This window comes from Symphodus melops, assembly GCF_947650265.1.
Source record: "Symphodus melops genome assembly, chromosome: 3".
Lineage (NCBI taxonomy): Eukaryota > Metazoa > Chordata > Actinopteri > Labriformes > Labridae > Symphodus > Symphodus melops.
The window spans coordinates 23489809-23515923 of record NC_136693.1 but is presented as its reverse complement, the minus strand read 5'-3'; the positions used below and the strand labels follow the sequence as shown (position 1 = coordinate 23515923).

Genomic DNA, 26115 nt, shown 5'->3' with positions numbered 1-26115 from the left:
TACTGGATTTTTTTTTTTTTAAATTGATGCATCAACATTTGAGGATCATTATATCCCAAATCCCAACGAAAGCACAGCCTCTATGATTGATTTATGAGTCTTTAATTTGTCTGGAAACGAATTGCTCTCCACACTTTCCACACCCAGAAATGACACACGATTCTTGACAGTGTAAGAACCCTAATTAATTAAATAAAATGTTTTCATTTTATTTAAATATTGTGCGTAAATTTCACAAAATAACAACTTGGTATTGTTAATTTTAATTTTATTTCAGTAAGTGACAACAATAATTGCTATAATCCGTCTTGATCTGATTCACAAGTGGGTTTACATAGGTTTTAATAGGGGACAGAGAAAGTGCTCCATACTGCCTTCAACAAATCAACTTAAGAGCTTAGAAAGAGATCAGCAGGAACTGTCAGGCTGCAGCAAACCATTTCAAAACTTTACTCAAACTTTTACATCATTAAAGCAACTGTTAACTAGTGAGCAATCCCAAGGAACTGTTGCAACCCCTACACAAGAGAGGGATCTGAAAGGACAGCATCACCAAGAAAATACTGTTTTACTCACTGATTCTGACAAAGTTGGACATTGTGGATGGTTGGACTATTAGATAGTAAAATCTGACCTTATGCACACTAAAGCATACAAACACATGCTGCAGTTCTTACATGTCAATGCAGGAGTCCATAAAAAAACAAATGAAATATGGAGCCAAAAGAGACTAATTTGGTGTTGTTCAAAATAACTATGCAAGTATGAAAGGATAGGATCTTCTTAAAAATATGATGCCTATTTTAGTTATTTTATTGATAAGGTTTTATTTTATTTTCATCTCAGCTAAGGTAGCAGAATAATTGGGGATCATGTTAAATGCTTTACAATTATTAACTTAAAATTCAAAAAAGTTTAAAAAGGTGAAAAGATGCTGCTCTTGAACAATGGGCACCTACAGTGTTTGTATGTGTGGTCCTAATCCGTTTCAAACTTCACACATAATGAACAGCACTTTCTGCAGACTTTATACACAATGACAAAACAGTCACCCTCCTGATGGAATGATGTGAAAAAGCAAGCACGGATAAACCAAAATCTGATTATAATTCTAAAAAATACAATGGTACAGGTTAACACAAATTGGTCAAAAAGGAATTCATAAAGGATTGCTTGGAAGTCTTGCCTCAAATACCTCTGAGCTCCTTCATAAATGTGCCAGTGAAAGATGATGAAAAGGAAATGAGTGACTTCTTTTAGCTCTTCTTGACTTTTACTTTTAATCCTGGCCTACAGTTTTATATTCATAATATTGTGAAACATCTTAAACAGTTTTAAAGGACCAGGCCCTCATAGGCGGGGCCCTCAGACTCTGGGGATTCTCTCTGCAGACGAAGGTGCTCCAGTGTGTTGTGGAAGTGTTTGTTGATCTGCTCTGTTTCTTCGCTGGCCTCCAGGTTGGGGAGATCTTCCCTGATCTTCTGAATCAGCTGGTTTAATACCTGGACGGTCACCTGGAAAGGTGGAGAATGAGAGAATGTGTGAAAGTAGTATTGACCTTTATTTTAGGGACTTCATTGACAACGATGTCGGAGCACTTACGCATTTAAAGCATCAAAACATTTCAACAGCGTCTAAAAGTAAATTAGCAGTTAGCTTTAAAATCAACATCTTTAAACTGAGTTCACAATTTCACAAAGGCAAACTTCGCCCTTGCACCAGTTTGTTCACTTGATCATTTAACTTCTCGGGTAGGAAAACATCATTGCTTTTGTGTCTAGCTTTAGAGAAGCATCTGGATAACACACACACAGGCTGTAATCTGGATTACTACATCACCATGATGGTACATATTGATACAAATACAATTATCTTAATCACACCTGGACAAAGCAGTATTGTCTTATATTAAGGGTCTAGAATTTCATATGGCAAAAGACAGAGCCGCTGATCTGTAAAGCGAGCCTTATGCACATGACTAAGGCCAGCCAGTCACTCACAGCTGCCGTACTCGGGGGAGACAAGGTGATCAACCAGAACAAGGTACCTCAAAAGAAGGTTATCGCTATCTAAAAGCAATACTTGCAGTAGTACTGATTTTAGAGGAGGATCTGTATCGGAGGATCTGCATCGGCTCTCTATCCTCCAGACACATGCTCTGCAGGATAGAGGAAATCAAAGCAAGAAAGAGAGCGAGTGTGGAGTATGGAGCGGAATATGGAGTAACAGAATCGATTGTGAAACTTTTTAAGAAGGTAGGGTTTTTTTTTTTGGTGACTACATGAAATGTCCACTTAAAGAAGACTGTCAAAAGGAGCAGGCACACAGAGTGCTGTTTTGTGTTATAAACAGACGTGAGATGCAGGTGTGTGTAGATATGAGAACTTCAGGGAAACAAGGTTAAAAGAGGGCCATGACCATTTCAGATATAACATTTGTTTTGTCCTACCGCATCGTTTTCCCTCTCGTAGAAGCAAACATATCTGTTGAGGATTTCAATGAACAGCTGGACTTGCAGCGATGGGTCCATGCACTGATTTGCAATCTTCAGAGCTTTCTTTAAACATTCCATCACCCGCTTACCATCGCGGATCTGCGGATCAGTTGTTCAAAAAGACAGTTTTGGAATTGATTTGTGCATCAAAATATGTGAAAACAGTGATACAACAAACCTACCGTATTTTCCGCACTAGAAGGCGCACCTAAAAGCCTTCAATTTTTTCAAAAGCTGGCCATGCGCCTTATAATCCGGTGCGCCTTATATATGGATCAATATTGAGCCACAACAGGTCTCGCAACTACGGTAAGCAGCCGCCGACTCAATTTTCCCCCATAGAAGAAGTAGTGCGCGATGCATGCTGGGATATATAAAACGGTGTTTCATTTCCATTTGTGTGTTTGTGTAAAGACCCTGAAATGGCTCCTATTAAGAGACACGCTTACAACGCAGAGTTTAAACTCAAGGCGATCAGTCACGCAGTAGAACACGGGAATAGAGCAGCAGCGAGAGAGTTTAACATTAACGAATCAATGGTGCGGAAGTGGAGGAAGCAAGAGGATGAGCTGCGCCAAGTAAACTAATACGGTACTTTACCTCGGAGAAAATAATAAAACAGTTGTTTATTCATTTTGGGAGTGAATGGAGTTGTCAGAAAGCTGATTTGTAATCTATTAATAAAGTTTGATCTGACTGTTTTGTTAACATTCCCTTTAGCGCAGCACCGTCCAATGGATGCATAACGTAACCCAAGCCTCTACTGTAGCGCCTTATAATGCGGTGCGCCTTATATATGGAAAAAGTTTTAAAATATGTCATTCATTGAAGGTGCGCCTTATAATACGGTGCGCCTTATAGTGCGGAAAATACGGTACTAAAATATTAATAGGCACAAACACAGAATGTCTAAGGTGTTTACACGATATTCCTTTTTTTTTTTAATTTTTAATCAATTGCATTTATAACATATATTACAAGAACAAATCCATACACACCTCTTCACCATTTTTGTCAGTACTGCGGCCTGACCAAAAGAGATGAGCACAGATACTGACGGCTCGGCACTGATCAGGCTTTTTCAGCAGCTTTGAGGCAGCCAGTGCGCACTGGGTCCTCAGCGGCTCATGGTTTTCTTCACTGAAACATCTCATCCGCTCAAAGGTACCGATGATCAGTGTGATGGCTGCCAACTGGGCTTTGGAGTCACTGATCTCATCCTCATACAGCGAAAAGGCCTAGTGAGGAGACAAAGGTTGGGTTAAAGGCAAAGTCGGGAGAGAAGACTATAAATGAGACAGTGTGGAAAAATATTTAAGGCTCACAGAGGTCCAAACTGATAGAGAGGTAAACATTTTTTATTTTTGCTTATCTGTTTTTTTTTTTAAACTCAAATTACTCACTGCTACTCATCTATGACCACATGCCAAATATTCACTTCTGCAAACTCTCTCTAAAAGAATTAGAATTAAGGCGAGACACTACAGGTGAACAGGGTAAAAAAATCCACTAACAGATATCCACATTAACCTCCTCCAGTTGATTACTTATACTTACTTATCAAAATAAATATTTTAAAATTGAATTGTTATTTAAATGTGCAAATAATGCATTATCTAATGAAATATGCACTAATTTGCATACATATTGGGGATATAAATCTGAAAATTGGATAAGGTCAAAATTATGTTTTCATTTTGTTAACATATTTGATACAAAGGAATTTACAGAAATTTACAAAATCTTCATTTTTGCCTTCCTTGTCTCACCTTAAGTTCAGAGTCTAAAATGGAGTTCTGTTATTTTAATGTATTTCAGTTTTCTTTTTTTTTCAAAGTAATTTTACAGATCACTGAAGCCTCAGTTGCTTTGTTTGTTTGTGATATACCGTGTCTCTCAAATGTTACATTGCAGTCACCACAGCCCATATTAGAACTGCAAGCTCCTGCAATCTACTACAGCAACTTTAAAAGAGTTAGTTCAATTTATGATTCTAAAATATTGTAAAACTAGGCCATCCAACTGTCAGACAACTTGTCTGAACGTGCGGCAAGTCTGAGGGCCTAATAATTCAAACAACAGAAAGTTTTATAAAATAGTAAATGGTTTACCTGTGACATGAACTCATAAGCTACAGTCTCATGGTTCTCAAAGCCAATCTCCCCTGCAGCCAGCGCCCCCTGCAGGAATAGTCGAAGAGGAAGCTCGGCAAGCTCAGCCTTGATAAGTGCACTGATGGTCTGGTGGGCGAAGGAAAAGATCTTTTGGCACTTTTTTTCCCACTTGTCATCCTGATGTGAGACAAGTTTGAAACAATGTAAATTAAAGATAGGCAGTATTACAAATGCAGCAAGTTAAATGCAGTCAAAAATGTGTGCTCACCGATGACGAGTTTTCTTTGTATCTGAAGGCCAGCTGGTAGGCAGCAAACACCAAAGGAGGGAGTGTGTAGCGAATCCTTTGGTTTCCACCTGCACCAAAATGTTTCCTGGCTGTGTTCAAAATCTGCCAACAAATAAGAATAATGACTTTAATGACGACAACAATGGGCTAATCTTACAATTAGTTAAAGTTTGGAATAAGAAAGTTGTAAAATTCTGAGCAACTTGACACATTTGAATCTTCTTGTTTTTTCTAAAGAATGCTGTAGTTACACAGGTTTTTGGGGTTCATGAGATACATGTGCAAAATCCTCCCTCAACTTTTTTAATGCGGAAAAAAACACTCACAAGGTATTGTTGATCAGGATCGTCAGAGTGGAGCAGGTGAATGAAACGACCCACAAGGCTCTGCTCCTCAGCAAAGTCTTCTGGGTCAGGGTCATCGGCTGGTTGGTCAGGCTGGTCCTGGATCAGTGTTGATACCAAGTTCAAGATGGCGTCCACCTAGAAAGAACAGTGACGGAGAGCAAAGTGAAGAAAATATGAACTTTTCTGGGTAAACCACTTTGACAAGCTAAGCACATACAAGTAAAATATCCTAAACAAGGAATGATGGTCACACTCATGAATAGACAGAGCCTTCCTTTAATCCTATGACTTCATTATCATAGAGAAATGCTTCCTTGATACAGACCTGCATGATATGGCCAGATGCTTTCATGAGTTTCAATTTAGTTTTAACCAGCAGTAGTTGGTTCAGTGTTACATTTGGTTTGACAAAGCTCTTCTTTAAGTGGAGATTAAGGTTAGAAATATATTTGCTTTTAACTATGCATGCATGTGAGCAGGCGTGTCTTTGTAGATAACTGTGAATAACAGAAGAAGGCATAGAGGTCAAGTGACTGTCCAACTGTCACCATCCCCAAATGATTGCAGTCTACATATTTTCTGTTTTTAAACAAAGAGAAGTAGCTAGCAATCTGACCTGTTCCTGTGCCACGATGGTGGTGCTGTACTCCAGCGTGTTGCTCAGCACATAGCAACTCATGCTCTTGCGTGACTCATAATCAAAGTACTCAAAAAGTGGTGGAAAGTGCTTGAGCTGCAGCACTGTCAGTATGTTGTTGTAGGTATCCACTGGGATCTTCAACAGTCGGGTGAGTTCCTTTGACACTGCGCTGCTTGTTGCTATGCTGTAGGAGGGAAACAATGGTAAGGTTCAAAGTCATACAGCTAAGCCAAGCAAGCAAATACTGTATTAGGATGCCCTAGTCATACTGCTTAAATGGTTTACATTGAACATTGTAAAAATGTGAAATGTGAAGTGATGGTTTATTCCATTCTCCCTTAAATACATCTGTTTTCATTTTTTTAAGCTGCTGATACGTGTGCACCTGAAAATGTCGAGAACATTTCAGGACGGAGAAGAACTTGGTGGTGAACAGAAAAGATTAAGCGGTTTCATGACGTCCTTGGGGATTGCACTGGACGGACACATACAATATATGGTCTAAGGCTGGGCAATTTAGTGAAAATTAATCAAAAGGGAAATTCAGAACCTCTAACTGACGTTATCTTGCCCATGTCAATCATTTTCAGGGCAGAGTCAATTAACAACACGCCCATGTCAAGAGTTTGAACATATTTTGTCCAAGATGTCACCGAGCAAAAAGGTGACAACCCTTAAAACTGTTTGTATGAAAGCCAAGTTATTATTTTCTACTGTTTTAGAGAAAACACTTTCTCATGTAAAAATAAAATGTGTCGTTTTCAATTCAAGCAATGCTTTGATTTCAGTTCAAAGTCAATATAGTGGTGACTTTTCCAGAATGATTTCTGCTGCATTCTCATATCAGCTCACTACAAATTCACAACGAAAATCTACTTTTACACTGGCAGTAAACATTACAGGGTGAAGTCGGTGTGAAAATGTGGCTGTTGTGATCACAAATGCAGATCATATTGGAAACTACAGGAAGAAAGCACCAAAAGACTTCACTTGCGATGGTTGTAAAAAGCTGCTGCATGATATTTCTTCAAGGGGTATTATGATGTTTAAACCTAGGTCCAAATCTATGTCACAGCTGTGGGCTGAAGCAAACTGCTAGAGGATCTTAGTCACAATCTATCATATAGACCCCAAAATATGTAGAAACATTGCCTGGGTTTAATTATATTGAAATCACCTATTAAAGCAAAAGAATCTACCTTTTTTTAACGTAGTATGAAGCCAATTAGCATGTCTCTGTACCATTGTAAATGGATTTGAGCTTGTCGAGCACTTTTCTAGTCTTCCGACTACTCAAAAGCACTTTTACAATGCATGTCACACCTTCCCATTCAACACAAATTCACATAGTGTTGGCAGAGGTTATTATGTTGTGAGACCATCCGAAGTAACTGATCCCATTCATTTATTGCTTTAATTGCAGCATGTCCTGACTTTGAGGACTTACTGTTCCAAGTTGAGCTTGTTGAATATCTCCACAGTTCCCTCCAGGACTTTATCGACATAGTCAACCCGGTCAGGGTAGCATTTCATGGCCAAATTGATGAGCGACACCTGAAGAGAGACCACGTCCTCAGACGGCATGTCCTGGCGAGACTGAAGAACAAAAACAGAATAAAAACATCCAGTGTCAGCCCACTGTTTGTTTGAGACCAAAACTTCCAGTTGACATAGCTTTGGAGGGAGAGATTAGTAAAAACATTTCCTGCATTATCATACCTTTAGTCCCTCATATAAACCAGAAGAATTCAGTTATAATTCTCAATCATAAAAGTACTTATTTTGTAAAAGTGTTTAATCTTGTAAGTCTCCATTTTTCATCCACTATTTTCACATTTTGTATTCTAAATTGTTGTTTATTTTATACTTGTTTTCTAACTTCTGTTTGTAGTAGGGATCACCAAGGCAACTACTAATATAAATAACAGCACCCGACTGACATGGGTTTTTGGGGGTCGATATCGATAATGGGGAGAAAAAAAAAAAAGATCACATACTGATATATTTGCCGATATCTTTCTAGATCTATGTTTGATCTGTAGAGATAGATATATATACTGATGCCCCAAATCCAATTTATGAAATAGATTTATAATGAAGACAAGGTGGTTCCTCAACTAGGTAACAGTGCATATCTGCATCACCACTCTGGAGCGTGATAATGTTTGTTGAAATCCATATAGCGCCCTCTGCTGGTGAAAGAGAACTGCTAGTGTATTATAAAGAATCTATAAAGAAGAATTTAATGCTTTTTTTTTTTTAAATATTTATTTTTGGGAGTTTTATTGCCCATATTATGGTGGAAGACAGTGGATAGGGTAGGAAAGTGGGGAGAGATATGCGGGAAAGACCGCCGGATGCGAACCCAGCCTTGAAACTATATCCGAACAGGCACCTTCTTCTGCAACTATAATTCTCAATTGTATGAAGTAGGCGAGAGAGCACATACATACATATTTTGACTGCATTCGTCATATAACAATAAAAACTTACACTGCAATTAAACAAGGTCAAGTTAAAAAGGCTTTGAATCAAGTGATGTCGGAGGGAAATAAATAAAAAACCTTCAATAGTGAGGGGATTTGAACAAAACGTAAATTTGTGTCACATTAAAATCAACCCACCATCGAGCCTTTTGTAAAGCCTGACTCGCCTTACAAGAGCAGGTAAAGCTAATCTTCTTACCTGAATGACTGTAGCCACCTGCTGAGAGAAGATGTCAAACAGTTTGATCTCAGCTGGGATTCCAGGGCCATCTTCTCGATGAGCAAACAGAGCCAGTCTGAAAAACAATCCAATGTTTACCCTGATGACTCTGAGACAGAAATGGACCATCACTGCCTACATTATTGTATCTGCTTTTTGTGCTGACATTTTTTGAAGTAGCTTTAGACTTGTGCTATTAATAGAGTCATTACAAGTTTAAGATTATGTAGCCATTACTGGCTTAATTCAAAATCAAATAGACACTAGTGTGTCAAACTGTACCTGTCAATCAGGGCAATGATGATGTTCTTGACATTGACATGTTGATGGAGCTCAGCACATGAGCGCAGGAAAGGGTTCAGGGTCTGAAGGTGGAACTCGTCTGGGAAAACCTATCAAAACATACTCATTAATTTCATTCGTGCTTATACTTCCTATTGTCAATTTATCAATAGAACTAAACCAAAACAGTTTTTTTTTAATTCAGTCTGACAAAAATCATATTAAAGACAGGGAATTTATCTTTGAATAATTATTTAAATATTATTCTGTAAAGTTTGAATATGTATTTCCATTTTTTAAATCAAATCTTTTTAAATCTAATTGTAACAATCCTTGGAACAAACACTAAAATGTTGTGTTTGCTATGACTGCAAACTCTTTTAGCCAGAACAAAACAACAAAAGCCAGTGTTTTCAATCCAAATCTAACTAATTTATCTTCCTCTACTGACGCGGACATTGAAAGAATATTAATCTAGGACTGGATCCAGGGCAGTGATGCAGACTAGTCTACTCTTTTGCTCAGCTGCATTTGGGGATTGTGACAATCAGCTTTCCCACGCTACTTACGACTCATCTCATTCTACATTTTGACAAAGACAGGCCACTGGTAAACATGAAAACTTTTTAGACCAAACATTTTCTTAGTGTTTTGAGTCAATTCTGAGTTTATTTTTCATATATTTGATCCACACTAGTGAGCTATAAACCATAGAATTACATTTGTACCTCTCCGATTTTATATCTACAGACACTCTTTTTCCTACTAACTTGTCGACTTGTAAATGTGTAGATGTAAATCAAATTTGTCAAACACTGAAAGAAATAGCGGTTTGCTACAGTCAAACCCCAGTACAAATAATTAGCTAGGAAGGGTTGGCTGATGACCACTTCAAGATTAAAGACATGGTTGATCAACAGCACCTCTCTATATTTACAGCTGATTTAACATAATCTTGGATGAAAAAAATACTTTACAGCTTAAGGAGGAGAGAACACTTTAGAGAAATCACTGCATTGAATATAAAAATGATTCACATCTGGCTGAATAAACCCCCGGTGTCTACCTGAATAATACACTCCATTAAATACTCTTGAGCCAACGAGTCTCTGCAGTTCACAACCTGCTCCAAGACTCCAGCAAGAACAATCTGTGGGAGGGAAAAAATTAAGATGTTAAGCACACAGGTAAACATGGCTCAGACAACAGTACAGCTGGCGAAACTCACTCGTTTATGTGTACAATGTTGTACACTCTGCCTTTGTTCTTCCTAATGCTGTAAGTAGCTAATTTGAAAATAACTTTTAACACACACACACACACACACACACACACACACACACACACACACACACACACACACACACACACACACACACACACACACACACACACACACACACACACACACACACACACACACACACACACACACACACACACACACACACACACACACACACACACACACCTGTTTGTACTTCTCCACGTTGACCCCCTCCAGCTGGCTGAGGCGAACCAGGTTGGTGCCCACCAGAATCCGAAGTTCTTGTCGTTCCTTTTCTCTCTTCTCTCGGTCTCGGCTGTGACCCTGATGCTGCATTCTTACCCATAACTTGTTCATTTCCGCAAAGTTCAGGAGGACAAAGTCAATGGAGTCATTGATGTCACCAGTCATCTCCTCTGTTCCCCTATGGAGTAAAGAAAATACAAATAAAGACAAGGATTCATGTATAAATGTCTCAAATAAGCATTCTCTGTCATTCAAGATGAACTGAGAAGCGAAATATTCATCTTGGCTGTAAAAGGGGTAGTTTTTTCAGAAAGTAGGGTTGCATGAGGTACTGTATTAGCCATAGGGGATACTGGTCAACTCAGTCCCATTATTGAGAAAAATTGCTACACAGCTGCAGACCGGGCCATTAGTACAACAGAAATGAGCTATTTTAAAAAACTGACCGAGAAATCTATGACCATATTACAAGTAAAAAAAAGTAATTTTGAAAGTGACTATAAACATAAATGTTTTACAAGAGGACATGCTGTGGATACATTTTTTGAGTGGGGTACACAGAAAAAAAAAAAAGATGCTAGATAGAGATAGAGAGAGACTTCTGTTGAAACTCGAGGAGAGAAGAGATTGACTTGATGGTACATAAAAAACGTTGAGCCCATTTTTCCAGTGGGACTTGGTAAAAAATAAATAAAAATACTTCTAGACCATTCTGGATCACGGTATACCAGCAGCTCATATATGCTAGCAAGTCTGAATTTGAATTTCCCTCGGGATCAATAAAGTATCTATCTACTCTGGATGGTGAGTAAAGAAGACGAGACAAATCTATCTAGTCTTCTTCACTCAACATTCAGAGTTCCTTGACATACTGACACTGATGTTTCACAGACCTTAAACATTTAATTTGAAAACTAAAAGACTTTAATGAAAACATGTCTTTAAAATTTTTGCTCACTCTCCTTTTCATTACATAATGTGTCTGTTGTTGAGGAGGGAAGAAACTAAACGAGATTCCAACTCTCCAGCAACTACTGTACTGTGTGAGCCAGCCGAAACCTCCTAATCTCCGACTGAGCAGTAGTAATATCAAAATTCACAGAACTTAAAAAATCTAAGCTTACCTGTACACTACAGACCCAGTGAACTGCTGAAGGAAAATGTATGTTGTGAGATGAAGTAGCACTCAAAGGGGCTTGCTGTCTGGAAAATCCAGGACTGAACATTTCTAAATATAGCATCCACTTAGATCTTTTTTTTTTTTTTTCAAAATGGCTTAACAGTGATGTTTAGCCTAGCTTCTGTCCCAGCACTCGGACTACTTTCCCAATAAAAGGGGCCTAGCTGACCTGCATCTTCTGCGGGTAATAAACTTTCTATTGACAAGTACCTCATACAACCGAACAACCTCTAGTGCCGATGTAGTGGGGTGTCCTTCCGCTCCCTGCCATGCTATGGCACTGTGCCAGATTTGGCACACCCCAATGAGGGGCTGGTGCCATACGCACCATTAAACGCAGGTGCGCTCGACACCTGTCCCTCTTTCTTTTCCGGCTATCCTCCCAGGTGGATGACTGCTGTGGCCTGGCGGTGCCCGTTTGTTGGCACAGTAAGCCGTTGGTGCGTTTACCAGGCCCACTCCTGGCCACGTTACTGACGCAGCGGCACATTAAGCCGCGTTACGCGTCTACCAAGGCCGCTGTTGACGCGCGGTTACTCCGTCTTTGCGCGGCTGTCTGCTGGCGCCACGGGAGACAGGTTGCCGAGTTGGTTTGGAACAAGTGGTATGCGCTCTTGTGTCTCTGCGCTGCGGCCAGGTAGGCGCTCTTTTCCTCTGTTGTTTGGAGGCGGTGCCTGCATCCCAAATGGACCTGGCTGGGGTCGTCAGTGGTTTCGGCCATCAGCTACAGCATTGCTGTTTTGGCTACCTCGTGGAAAACCAGCTCATTTAGGAACGAGCTGTGCGGTCGGCTCGGCTTGTGCGCGGCCTTCAAAAGATAAAAGACTGGTTGCAGGCGCAAGACTAAAATGAGCTTGGACATTTTTAGCATCATTGCCTCCTGTTCTTAATATTGGTGTCTCGTGGTTTGGTTGGATAATTCATTTTGTTTATTTCTTTTTTTGGTTATTTTCTTATTTACTGTCAGCATTGGTTTACCCTTTTGTATTGGCTTGATTTTATAATAACCTTTGTTTTTTTGATCAGGTGCTGAGGACCCAAGGCGGCAGTCCGTTCCCCTGGTGGTGGTTTCTTCACAACTCCCGTTTTTGTTATTGTGGTGTGTAGTGTCACGGGTGGTTACTTTAAGGAGCCCTTCCTCGTTTTGGTCCCTCCCCCCTGTCGCTTGGTAAGCCTCAGCCCTGGTCCCCCCCCTCTTCCCTGGTTCAGTGTTATTTTCTTATGTTTTCATTAGTTCTCTTCTGATCGATTTTATTAACTGAAGTATTTTGTTTGGTTTAAATGTGGACGGACCTGTGTGACCTCTTTAAAAAAAAAAACAGAGGGTAAATAGCATTTCCTGGGAGCAACCCCCCCCCGGGTGGCATTGTCGAGAAAATAATACACTGCTCATGCCACACCTATTTAAGCTGAAAATCTGGAAACAGAATGTGGTCATCTTGGCTTAAAGACTAAAAACAATTATCAGCTCCTAGAAGCAAAGGCTTTGCTCTACTAGGCCCAGTTCTAAATAAGGCTGCGTACTCTCTCTTAAAGCCACAGTTCACTTTTTGAGGAAATTTTTCACTGGGAACATTAATTCTTATTTCTTATTTTAGTAGGCAAGCATTGGATTCTTATCGAGGCACACAGCATGGCATGTTAAGTCCAGATGAAGAGAAACACAGAGAGAAAGCTGGACTTGCTTACTCTGGCTGCTCTCCATCATCTGGCAGTATGTTGCGGGTGCACTGCAGCAAGTAATTTCTGAGGAAGAGACCCCTTAGTGGATGCTGGACACCACGACACATCTCAACAAGGTCCTTCAGTATGTCCTTACGAGACTGGGGGAAGGAGCGAACGTACACCACACCCACCGTGATTAGCAGGTAGCTGGAGGGAAAAGGAAATTGACTTATTAAGCTGAGAAGTTGAGATTCAACGATACTTTAAAGTGTAAACAACAAAACAAACATTGTGCTTCTATATCCGAGTCTGTATCAACTCGTTACAGAGGTCAGTTTTAAAAATGTAGAAAGAGGCTTGTTGATGGGGTGTTTCCTGATGTCCAGTTAGAAAAATGGCAGTTTATCACTATTTATCAGACAGAAAGGAACGGATATCCCCAGCTGGCTATGAAGTGGACTTACTAAATGGGTGTTCAACAAAATACTGTTTCAAGACTGAATATTTATATCATGTAAAGGGACAAGCATGAGAGCTTGCTTTATCCTCGTCTCAGAGCACGAGTGCCTAAAGATGGCTCCCTTTGGAGTAGTTTTTCAGTCTTCAGGTGCACCTGACTATTACCTGGGATCTACCACCCTGTTACATTGAAAAACAATATATATATATATATATATATATATATATATATATATATATATATATATATATATATATATATCTCGCTGGGCCTGCTGCTTATGAGTCTGCAGATGGTATCCTGGGGTATGTTCTCCCAGACTTGGATCAGGGTATCAGTGAGTTCCTGACCTGTGGTTGTTGGACTGAGTCTGTGGCGGTACTTGGTGGTGTTCAATGCACCATTACATATGCCAGAAAGGCTCCAATTTGGATTTAGGTCAGGTGAATGAGAGAGCCATTTAATGGAATCAATGCATTCATCATAAATTGTAATTTTTGAAGGGCTCTGGCATTGTTTTTTCATGTCCCTCCAAGCACCAGGATCGTCTATATTTTCTCAGTTACACAACACATGCATAACCATAAGATATGACAAAATTTTCTCTGAGTTACTTCCTTCTTAAATACACAGGTTCCCCTGCTGATCACTGACTAACATTAGCAATATAAGGTCGAAAAGTTGACAGATCATGGTCAGTTTTTCATGTTCTCAATTTGTACTAACTATGTGATAAGAAGCATGTACCGTAAATTCCGTACTATTGAGCGCACCTGGATATAAGCCGCACCGGCTAAAAATAAGTAAATAAATGTATTTGTACATATATAAGCCGCACTTGATTATAAGCCGCAGGTGTCCACGCTATAACAAGAGCTATTTACACAGACGTAGGCTACCGGTAACATCCGCAAATACTGTAGCGTCCGTACGGACGTTAAAGGACGACGAGAGCGTTCAAATAATAACTTAATAACCCGATCACTGTCGGCCGTGACCACGCCGTTTACAGCAGAGAGCAACACATAACTTGCCGTAACAATCCAACTCTCTCCTCCAGCGTTCTCTCATACAGCCACTCAACACGTTCTCGCTGGTGCATTCACTGACTCTCCACATAATCGGAATTATGAACACATTATCAACTACTGACTTTACAACATGAACCGTTACAATACGAAGCCTAGCCGACGGTGTCTGTAACACGGCTGATGAAAAAGATGACCGTAATATATTTCACAAGAAAAAGTCCATCCATTCACTGCCTCAGAATGACTTCATTACTCACTTCCTCAGTCTCTGTTGTCGCTGTCAGTGTCATCTTAACGTGCAGCAGCTCTGTTAGCTTCTTTGACAGCCAGGTCGATCGCCTTTAACTTGAAAGCTGCATCATATGTATTTCTCCGTGTGTTTTCCATCATGAGGGTGCGTGCATGAAGCGCAAAATGACTGATATTAAGATCCGACGTGACGAAGTCAAATGTTTTTGCGGCAGAAGCTCATTGTCCCCCATAAAAAATCCATGCATTAGCCGCACCGGAGTAGAAGCCGCAGTGCTCGAAGTGTGAGAAAAAAGTAGCGGCTTATAGTCCGGAATTTACGGTAAGTTTATTCAGATTTAAGTGACTATTTGAATGAAACTCAAAACGTGTGTGCAAGGATCTATCAAAACTTTTTTGGAATGAAAAATGGTTGAAACTTACAGTCTGGGAATGATGTTGCCTGCATACTGGACCAGCTCATAGAGATCTGCCACCTTGCGCCCCTTGGCAAACTCATCAGTCAGATAAACTTCCAGGTAGTGAAGTTCATCAGAGATAGCCATATCTGAAAAGACTGTTAGGGACTGCAAAACAATCATAATGGTCCACAAACAAAACACTGTTGCTGGTACAGCGGCCTCTATTCTCGTTGTTAGGCACAGCACTGTATACAGTCGCCAACTGCTGATGGCACTGATCACCCAATACAAACACACACACACAAAAATGTGACAGACGTTCATTTGTACAAAAACGAGACTAATGATTTGATTGAAAGTGTATAAAGTATGTGATCGTTTGAAAAATATATGACCAATGATTTGTTTGGAAACTTGACAAATGGAAGGATTGGTGACGTGATGAGTTCAAAAATGTCATTTGTAACATGAAAGGTCAAAGATGTGAGGACTATATTTAAAGTTTTCAATCTTAACGAGTTTCTTTCCTGGTTAAATAAAGGTTAATTAAAATTTAAAAATATGTTGGAACTGATTTCAACTGGTTTCAAAGAGAAGTAATTTTAGTTACATGTTAAAATAAATGTTTTTCCTATGATTGGCAAATCCTAAATTCGGGAGTGTGGAGGATAATTTACGGTAAAAAGTGCACTTTTGAGTCTGCTAATGATTTCTAGCTTGAACACCTTTTTTATTTATTTAAGTTTTTTTCATTAGCAAGTTTTTTCCTTTAAGGCAGTGTCAGAAGCACTGATATGCACAGTCTGTTGACTTAACAGTTAAAAGTCACCAACCTCACTACGTAAAATTACTAGAATTACTTTTTTCGGTTTAACAAATTATTTATAAATGTGTACAGTATATACTGACCAAATGTTCTGCTCCCAACTGAAATGCAGCCATCCTCCACTAGATGGCACTGTAGCCATAGAGTGACCAAAGTTTCAGTTAACAGTAGAACTGGGAATTGTCCACAACCTCACAAAATCAATTCCATTTCGATTCTTTGGGTCAAATTGATTCAATAATACACATAGATTACAGGCATACATGGATAACTCATCACAGTACTTTCTGATACTTGTTAAATAATCATGTAACCCACATGAATATGGAGTTACTAAACCGACATATCTCAGTTAGAGGTGTTATCTCACACCAGAACAGTGGGTGGCGCAACTACTCTGTATCCCTATGTTAGCGCGCACTTTCAAGGTCTCTTCCTTTTCAGGCTGAGACGTCGTCCTGAAAGGTCTCTCTGAACAAGCTTAAGACTTCCCGGAACTGATTTGTGAGTGTGAAAGTGAAGCTGAGGAGCCGCATCTGTCTTGTTGGTCCTCGTGAGCTCCGATTGTTTTTTTAAAAAATTTGATCATAGACCTGGATTCAGAATCTGAACTTTTGCGGGTTCAGTGGCGAGCCATCCCAAGAGATGATTGACTGTGGACGAACCAGAACCTCGGTGTGGCCAGCGGTGGGTCCGCCCTCAGAGGACATCAGGACCATCAACTCATTTCATTCATTCAGGAACCAGCTAAGAACTAACACATTCAAACTACCCAGGTAGTGTTAGGAACATATAAATAAATAAAGTGTGTACACAACAAGTCAAAGGAAAATCTCCCTTCCCTTAAAGGGATACTTCACACATTCACATGAAGCATGAAACATGGTAGATGCAAAAAGCGTCATATTGCATCACATGAAGAAAACTTCCAGGCAAAGAAAAACATATTTTTCTCGTCTCAGGGCAAAATGAGGGTTGGATTCACGACCATTCAACACTACTACCATGTTTCTAATGATACAAAGCTTCATGTAAATGGCTGAAGTGTCCCTTTAAAGGAGAACTGCAGCAAAGGAAAAGCAAACTTGGACCTACTGTTTTTCTTTGTTTTATTTATTTTAGTTTAGATCTTTTGTACTTTGGAAGAGCTCTATTTTGTATGGTAATATCTTTTGTTCATTCACTTGCATTGCCATATGTTTGTTGCTGAGGCAATAAAGGTGGTCACTGTTCACTTTCACGTCTACTCCCTCCTAGTGAGTCAATAAAGTAATTCCAGGTATCTTTTCCCGAACCTAGGTGAATGTTAGTACTCATAAGTTTAGTTATCATCAGTGTGGTAAAGCTAGGGGGCGCTACAATCACGTTTGCATTCTTTGTGTCGTTTGTACAGTTTTGGAACAAACTGACTAAGGTATTTTATTGTTGCATTATTCTTTAATAAACAAATAAAACATTGCAGTGCAGTACACTCTAAAGTGCACATTTGTGCCTGAGTTGCATTTTGCTGCATTTACAGCAAGATTGTAATCAACATAACATTGCTGTAATTGCATGGACAAAAACTATATGTAATGTGCACAACTATGCCTGTCCTGAATTGATGTTTAAAAAAAAAAAAAAAAAAAAAAAAAAAAAGGTAATTGCAATGCTTTGATGAACCGATTTTTAATAATTTAAATATCTGTTTGGCCAACCAGGACAGGGGTGGCCAACCAGTCAGAGACTAAGAGCCACATTTTTCACTGTGTTACTTTTAAGAGCCACATCATAAACACGGGCACAAATGCTCTCTGCCTTCCCGCACTCTCGTCCTCCCCCAAGTTCCTCTATTTATCTCTTACACACATAGATTTGAAATCTAAAAATTAACAATAGCTTTAACACACACACCCTCATGCAGAGACACACCCTCACACAGACAGACACACGGACACACAAACACAATGAGTATTTTGTGCATTGTCTCATACACACAAAATCTCAGTTTAATCAAGACCACAAACCTAAATTTAACAATTTACAGTAGCGCCCATACCACACAAACAAAATGTGTGAAAATCATAGCGATTATGTATATTATGAAAAATCTGCAAGATATTGTTTGTTGAGTGCTATAGTACTGGATTGGTGCAGAATTGTGGAGGAGGGTTTGGTTAGAACTAAGATTTAGATGATTTGTTTTTTTACTTGAAAAAGATTTATATTAGTTGGTGACTGTTCCTGCAGGTTACCTCAGCCGTCAGCTGTATGGGCTGCAAGTATAATCTTTATTAGCAAATAAGCCGATTAAAGTGTGTCCACTAAAAATGCTTGTTTTTTTTTTTCTACTGACATGTTAGCATTATTATTACAACAATAATCTCCCCTTATAACAGGAGTTACTGATAATATATAGCACTGACCTGATGTTTGTGTTTAGTTAGTAAGTCTGACAAACTATCCATAACACCTATGTTATGCAAGGTATTACTGTTTCTGCCATTGAAGTCTAGTTAGTTTGAGGAGTGTTGATAAGGCTGCTTAAAAAACTTCTTACAGTAACTGTGGTTAAAACTCGAAAATAAAAACATAGATTGTAAATGGACTTTAGCTTGCCAATTGCTTTTGCAGTCTTCTTACTTCTATCTAAAAATAATAATAATAATTTCCCTCGGGATCAATAAAGTATCTATCTATCTATCTATCTATCTATCTATCTATCTATCTATCTACTTCTCAAAGCGCTTTTACACCACATGTCACACCTACCCATTCACACCCACTGATGGCAGGGGTTGCTATGCAGCTAGACCATCAGAAGTAACAAATCCCATTTAGACATTCATATGCCGCTGACGAAGCAGCAGAAGCAATTCTGGGTTAAGAGTTTTGCCCGAGGACACAGACATTTTGCTGCAGGAACTGGGGATTAAACCCCCAACCTTTCAGTTGAGAAACGATTAGCTCTATCAGCTCAGCCAAAACCACATCCGCATATCAGACAATACCACAAGAACATGAGAGATTATTTTGTGACTTTGTGGCTTATTGTGAGTCATTTTAGTCAGATACAGCCTTTAGTCTCCAGAATTTCTCCATATTGAAGACTGTCCACGTTGTGTATCAATGCTTTCACTGGTGAATGAACTGTACTGTGCCAAAGGACACCTCTTCCAAGTGTGCCAGAGCCAAGGAAGTGTAGCTTAGACCTTATTGCCTAGTGTGAGTGTGCCCCAACATTCAGACAATCAAAAAGTTTTGAAAAAAATAAAGGTTTCAGTAATCCACAGGTTGAAAAAAAACAACAATGTAGCAAAACTGTGGAAAGTGCGTAGAACGTTGCACAAATAATGCATAAGTGCGATGTATAAACACTAAGTAAAAAGGATACAGAGCTCATAGTAGCTCTTTGGAGATAGCATGGAGGTCCTGAGCTCACCCAGCATATTAGAGGCATGCTTCAGAGCATCCATCAGCTTGTTCTTGTCCTACAAGCCACACAATAGAGTCAAACCTTGACATTTTCATTTTTTAGACTCAAAAAAAATTTACACACTGCTCAAAAAAATAAAACGAACACTTAAACAACACAATGTAATTCCAAGTCAGTCACACTTCTGTGAAATCAAACTGTCCACTTAGGAAGCAAAACTGACTGACAATCAATTTCACATGCTGTTGTGCAGCTAGAATAGACGAGTGGAAATTATAGGCAATTAACAAGATACCCCCAATAAAAGGAGTGGTTCTGAAGGTGGTGACCCCAGACCACTTCTCAGTTCCGATGTTTTCTGGCTGATGAGACGGAGTCTACAACTGACACAAGTGGCTCAGGTAGTGCAGCTCATCCAGGATGGCACATCAATGCGAGCTGTGGCTGGAAGGTTTGCCGAGTCCGTCAGCGTAGTGTCCAGAGCATGGAGGCGCTACCAGGAGACAGGCCAGTACATCAAGAGAAGTGGAGGAGGTCGTAGGAGGGCAACAACCCAGCAGCAGGACCACTACCTCTCCCTTTGTGCAAGGAGGAACAGGAGGAGCACTGCCAGAGCCCTGCAAAATGACCTCCAGCAGGCCACAAATGTGCATGCGTCTGCTCAAACGGTCAGAAACAGACTCCATGAGGGTGGTATAAGGGCCAGATGTCCAGAGGTGGGGATTGTGCTTACAGCCCAACACCGTGCAAGACTTTTGGCATTTGCCAGAGATCACCAAGATTGGCAAATTCGCCACTGGAACCCTGTGCTCTTCACAGATGAAAGCATGTTCACACTGAGCACATGTGACAGATACGTGACAGAGTCTGGAGACACTGTGAAGAACATTCTGCTGCCTGCAACATCCTCCAGAATGACCGGTTTGGCGGTGGGTCAGTAATGGTGTGGGGTGGCATTTGTGAGACCATATGCTGGTGCTGTTGGCACTGGGTTCCTCTTAATGCAAGACAATGCTAGACCTCATGTGGTTGGAGTGTGTCAGCAGTTCCAGCAAGATGAAGGCATTGATGCTATGGAGTGGCCCGTCCGTTCCCCAGACCTGAATCCAATTTAGCATATCTGGGACATCATGTTTCGCTCCATCCACCAACGCCACAATGCACCACAGACTGTCCAGGAGTTGCCAGATGCTTTAGTTCAGGTCTGGGAGGAGATCATCCGCCACCTCATCAGGAGCATGCTCAGGCATTGAAGGGAGGTCATACAGGCATGTGAAGGACACACACACTACTGAGCCTCATTTTGACTTGTTTTAAGGACATTACATCAAAGTTGGATCTGCCTGTACTGTGTTTTTCCACTTTAATTTTGAGTGTTACTCCAAATCTAGGCCTAATCTAATAAAATTGATTTCCATTGATCATTTTTGTGTGATTCACCTATGTAAAGAACAAAGTATTTAATAAGAACACTTCGCTCGTTCAGAGCTAGAATGTGTTATTTTAGTGTTCTATTTTTTTGAGCATTGTATATACTTAAAACAAGATTTGACAAAATGTTATCACAACAGTATCTGCTAATCCATACTCCTAAAATACCGCTAGCAAGTGAACTTTTGTGAATAAAGGAAGGAAACCTGATGCACTAAACATACACAGCAAATATGCAGAGGAGGACAAATTAATTTCTCTGCAAATAGTGCCAAGGTGAAACAGAGGGCACATTACACCATCTTTTTGAGACAAACAAAAACACTGTATCCTGGCCACTAAATGTACATTGACGTAGAACAGGGTTTTCTTGTGTAAAAAGCAATTACTCTTTGTGATGAATAAACTCACCGATTCTGAATCAAACATTAGAAAAGTTATGTTCCACTTAAATTCATATTTTTAACTATTATAACATTAAAAAAGCTGAGATCTTGGCAGTGCTTCAAAGGTCTGGAACATGGCTTTCGCCCATGGGAAGAAAATAAACCAAAATATATAAGATAAAATGATTGACCTGCCATTGACTTGTAATATCTGATTAGCAATCATGATGTTATTATTAAGTTCCCAAGGAAAATGTCTATGGGATCCAAAATATGTGCTGGAGATGGCAGTATTTTCCCTTTAAGCTGGCCAGAAGCGGCTGTCAACAAAACACAAAATGAAATTTAGAAAAAAGTAAACTGAACCTACCAGGCATCGCTTCATCTGGAAGGACTGGACCTTGACAGCCTGTACAGCTTCATCTAGAAGCTTCTCTTGCTCGTCATGGGGAGACTGCTGAGTGGTTGGCTGTAATGCAACAAGAAAAAAAAAATCATTACAGTCTTTGCTTGGTCTACCAACATTTTTTAGAGAGTTAATCAACACAGACATTAAACTTTATTGTTATAACTTTTGAATTATAAACTGCTTTGTTATCAGGCGTAAGTTAAGTAGAAGTTGACTTTATCCACCAGACTTTCCAAAATGATGCCAATTCATGATTTAGTCAAGTTCACTAAGAAGCAAAATATATTTTAACAACATTTTGGTGCAGCATGTAGTTTTCATACAGAAAATGTGAAAGTTTTAGAGAGAAATTACAAATTCTCTAATGTATGTCCATAACTCTATTAGAGATGTACAAATTTATTGTGAGGCTGAGGCAGTTAAAAATCGATTCAAAGGTGTCACAGTTCACATCAATACTTTAAAAAAATTAATCGCAGTAACAGGGTCCAAAATCAACACCGACCAAGTGTTCATAAAATTATTGAATCTGTGACTTAAATCTGTGATTGATTCCACAGAACATAATGCTATCTTAATTAAATGTACTGTTGCAGATGTGTATGCGAAACAAAAACACTATTCGTAATTTCAGCCATTGAAACACGTTTGGCCTGTATTTTTCATCAACCTGTCCTCTTGTCCAGGAAGTCAATTAACAGAAAAAAATAAATAAATTGTAAAATAAATTGTGAAAGAGTCGTGTGTAAACATGTATCGTGAATCGTATCACGAGTTGAGTGAATCGTTACATCCCTACTCTATACACAAACTGCTCTAAGAGGAAAATGTGGTCCCTGTAACACTATATGAAGATTAAAATGATGCACGAGAAGTTAGAGTGGAGTGCCCACAACAGTGAAGCCGTAACCCTCCTGGTAGCTTTTTAGCTCATGGAAAAGTGTTCAAGCAGTTATTTTAAAAGATTTATGACAGGGCTTCAACAGCAAACCCAAAATTACCATCATTTATCAAAAGCTTTTCAGTGCCTAATATGTGAGGACTTCACCAACGATCTTCATATCCCTGTTTGTTTAAAACAATCCTGCAGTCACGGTGTCTTTTTTTTTTTTTTAATGTCTGGCTATTCGTGCCTAGTTTAAAATGGCTGCAAAGGGTACATTTTCTTTTTAGGATGTGAAATTTCTGCCAAATTCAAATATTGCAAACACACAAAATAAGAAACATGACATCAGGCAGTAATTACTTATCAGGAAATGTGAACTATATAGAAGTAGGGCTGAACGATGTATCATTTTACTTAGCAATTGCGATGTTTCATGTGCAATATTTCTATCGCACAACATGTGATGTCAATCATGTGACCTGTTTGTTTATGTCTTTCACTAAAGGGCATCATTTTTAAAGTAAAGGGGAAATTAACAAAAACAATTTAACATGACTATTAACAACTTAAAATGAAACAATTGTAAAAACCTTCAAGATGCTCTGAAACAGTTAAAATGCTAAAAGATGCATTTATGTCATTGACTAATTTATTGTTTCATTAAACTGCAGTAATTGTTCAGGATATAACCAAAGTTTAGTAATAAAATAAGTCAAATCAATGTTGAAAATCAGATAATATTGATACCTGTTTTGATACCAACAAAGTAGAGGTCCTCCTAGGCACAGGTAGGTTATTTATTATTTTTTAATGACCAAATATTAATAACTAACACTGACTAAAAGTGACACATCTGTTTTGAAAAGTGTTTGTCCATTTCTTTTGCTTTTACATACCTTCCTGCTGAAGTACAGTTTTCTTCAAAACCTCAGTACTTTCGATAGTCAACCATATCGTATTATTTACAAATGTGTGATATTGAAAAGTATTGAACTGTCAAGACATTCCTTCGTAAACTTTTCTAACAAATCTGGGGGCCAGAAATCCTCTTATTACCACAGGCCCTTTCAAACCCAGGTGATGCAGTATATGTGATTTAGTGCAACATTACGTTTGGAACAATACGACTAAAAATGTAAAGTCATAAACAGTGTTTCAACAGCAAAATATGTGTGACGCAACAAAACATAGCATATTTTCTTCGACGTCCGTGTTGTTTACATTCGACATCTTGAGCCTGTGATTATATCGAAATTAGGAGGACGATTTCCAATACTCGGGACATCGTAGTTGCACGTGAATGCATCATAAATGCTCCAACTTCGCAGCTCAGTCATGGTTTCCATTAGAAGCTGGTAAATTACATGTAGCACATTGAGTGTTGTCATCACTGCCTGAGCAAAATATGTGCATCTATTTTGCTTATTTTGTCTGGCTAACGTTAAAGTAAGATCAGGAATCAACATTAAGATGAAGTGCAAATGACACAGCAAAGCGGAAAAGCATGCTAACAACGGCTAGCGTTAGTTGTCAGTTGTCACCAAGCCAATAACACATCTGAACCAACGCATAACACGGTGTATTGTGTGTGTTTAATCGAGAACGTGAATAAAAAACAAGTTGATAATTTTAGTAGCCTATATACTTTCTTGTTGTCAGCTGGTACCTTGTTATCCTCCTAGCTAGCAGCTGTCTGACGTTTCGTCAGAAGCGTTAGGCCACACTCACTCATCCGCAAGTCTCATTTTGGCTAATTTACGTTAACGTTAGACGCCAGAGGTCATATGCTCCATTATTTTAAGATAAATACGTATCGTAAAGAAACGTGTAAATGGATAGCATCTAAGTTTCTAGAGAAATATTCTTACCATGATTGTTAGATGTGTATCTGATCAGTCGGAGAGGTTGGCCTGTCATGTGACTCACATTAATGCTGCGTTCACGGTCTGAACTCTGTTGCAACAGCAGAGGAGAGGCGTGGCCACTTTTCCAGCAACATCACTGTACTTGTGAACTTTGTTTCCCTATTTAACTCACGTTTATGACAACTAAGTAAAATATCTTGATGCAGCAGCGCTAAATCAAATGTAATCAAATGTAATGCTGCCACCAATTAAGGATTCAGAAGTGTGTGAAAGGGTAACTTTGTGAAACAATAATGTACGATGGGGAGAGGGGAGTAAACTAGGAAAGCTTGAGGCCCTAAAATCTTCAATTCAATTAATCTCTGATTTATTAGCATGACAGATTAGCAGTCTATGTTGCAAATACAGTACAGACAGTAATAACTGATAAGTTAAAATTAAACAAAATACAAACGTAAAAATTACAAATATAATCAAATACCTTCACAATAATTAGAAACCAGTTCGAACAAGCCAACCCACGCTGAGCCATCCATTTCACTGCAAAACTCATGTTTTTAAATCTTGTTATGTAAAAATGTTAATTATCTCCTTTAAGTTTTTTATGTTTTTGTTTGTTTTCTTAAACCCTGCCTGTAATGTGTCCTTGGGTTTTTTGAAAGGCGTCCTTAAATAAAATGTATCAATGTTATCATTATTATTTGTGTGGTTAGTTTCACGATTTGGATCAGTTAGTGCCCTCCCACTTGTGTGTGTTGTCTGTTTTCCCATGTCTGTCTGCTCCTCCTGTGTCTCTTCCCCCGGTCTGGATCTGCAGCAGGTGTGGTCTCCAGGTTCAGCTCATCAACTAATCACCCCCAGTATATAACCCTTCTCTCATGATTCAGTCTCTGCCGGATTATTGTCTCTTCAATGGTATTGTACCCCGTATCTTGGCTCTCAATATTTTTGCTCGTTGTAGCTCTTTATTGGATGTTTTGTACTTGCCCTCCTCTTGTCTCTTCCCTGCGATCAGCTTCCAACAAGACTCACCTGCTTCCCTATCAACCTGCCTGCCTGCTGTTCGTCACGCCACTTTTCACCTCACGCATTCGCGATTCAGGATTTTGACTAGGATTGTCACCAGGGTTACACTCTCACACAGCTCACGGATGAGCGAGGACTTTCGCACATTTCACATCACTTGTGTCACTATCCCGTGTTTATTAAATTGCTTTATTCACTGTAAACCTGTCTCTGAGTCGTGCATCTGGGTCCAACCATTATCGTAACAGTTCAGACCCCTTGAAATGTTTTGCTTTGTTTCATTGCAGCTATTTGCTAAAATCAAAAAAGTTCATTTTATTTCTCATTAATGTACACTCAGCACCCCATCTTGACAGAAAAGGAACAAATGTAGAAATGTTTGCAATTTTTTTTAAATAAAAACTGAGTGTTCAGACCCTTTGCTCAGTATTGAGTAGAAGCACCCTTTGAGCCATTAGTCTTCTTGGGAATGATGCAAATGATGCATGCAAGTTTTTCAC

The 26115-nt window shown here is 39.2% G+C and overlaps 1 protein-coding gene across 2 annotated transcripts; it reads right to left on the bottom strand.

The window, feature by feature from the left end:
- Positions 1–251: 251 nt before the first annotated feature.
- vps35 (VPS35 retromer complex component) lies at positions 252–24742 on the bottom strand. Of its 2 annotated transcripts, none has more exons than XM_079339975.1 (17): positions 24593–24742; positions 21800–21898; positions 19571–19667; positions 15394–15517; positions 13255–13437; positions 10344–10563; positions 9939–10022; positions 8873–8982; positions 8570–8666; positions 7332–7480; positions 5861–6068; positions 5224–5379; positions 4877–4999; positions 4606–4785; positions 3493–3732; positions 2450–2593; positions 252–1514 (listed from the first exon to the last, which is right to left on the bottom strand). In XM_079339975.1, the coding sequence occupies exons 1-17, from the start codon at positions 24593–24595 to the stop codon at positions 1335–1337; spliced, it is 2397 nt and encodes a 798-aa protein (XP_079196101.1). In that variant the 5' UTR covers positions 24596–24742; the 3' UTR covers positions 252–1334. The 2 variants fall into 2 exon arrangements, with proteins under 2 accessions (XP_079196101.1, XP_079196102.1); XM_079339976.1 differs by lacking the exon at positions 24593–24742 and adding an exon at positions 24391–24555.
- Positions 24743–26115: the final 1373 nt, after the last annotated feature.

Coding starts and splice junctions, on each gene's coding strand:
- vps35 (XM_079339975.1), bottom strand. Junction 5,380..5,860: donor CCATCGTGGCACAGGAACAG/GTCAGATTGCTA, acceptor TGTTCTTTCTAG/GTGGACGCCATCTTGAACTT. Junction 3,733..4,605: donor CTTATGAGTTCATGTCACAG/GTAAACCATTTA, acceptor TCTCCTCACTAG/GCCTTTTCGCTGTATGAGGA.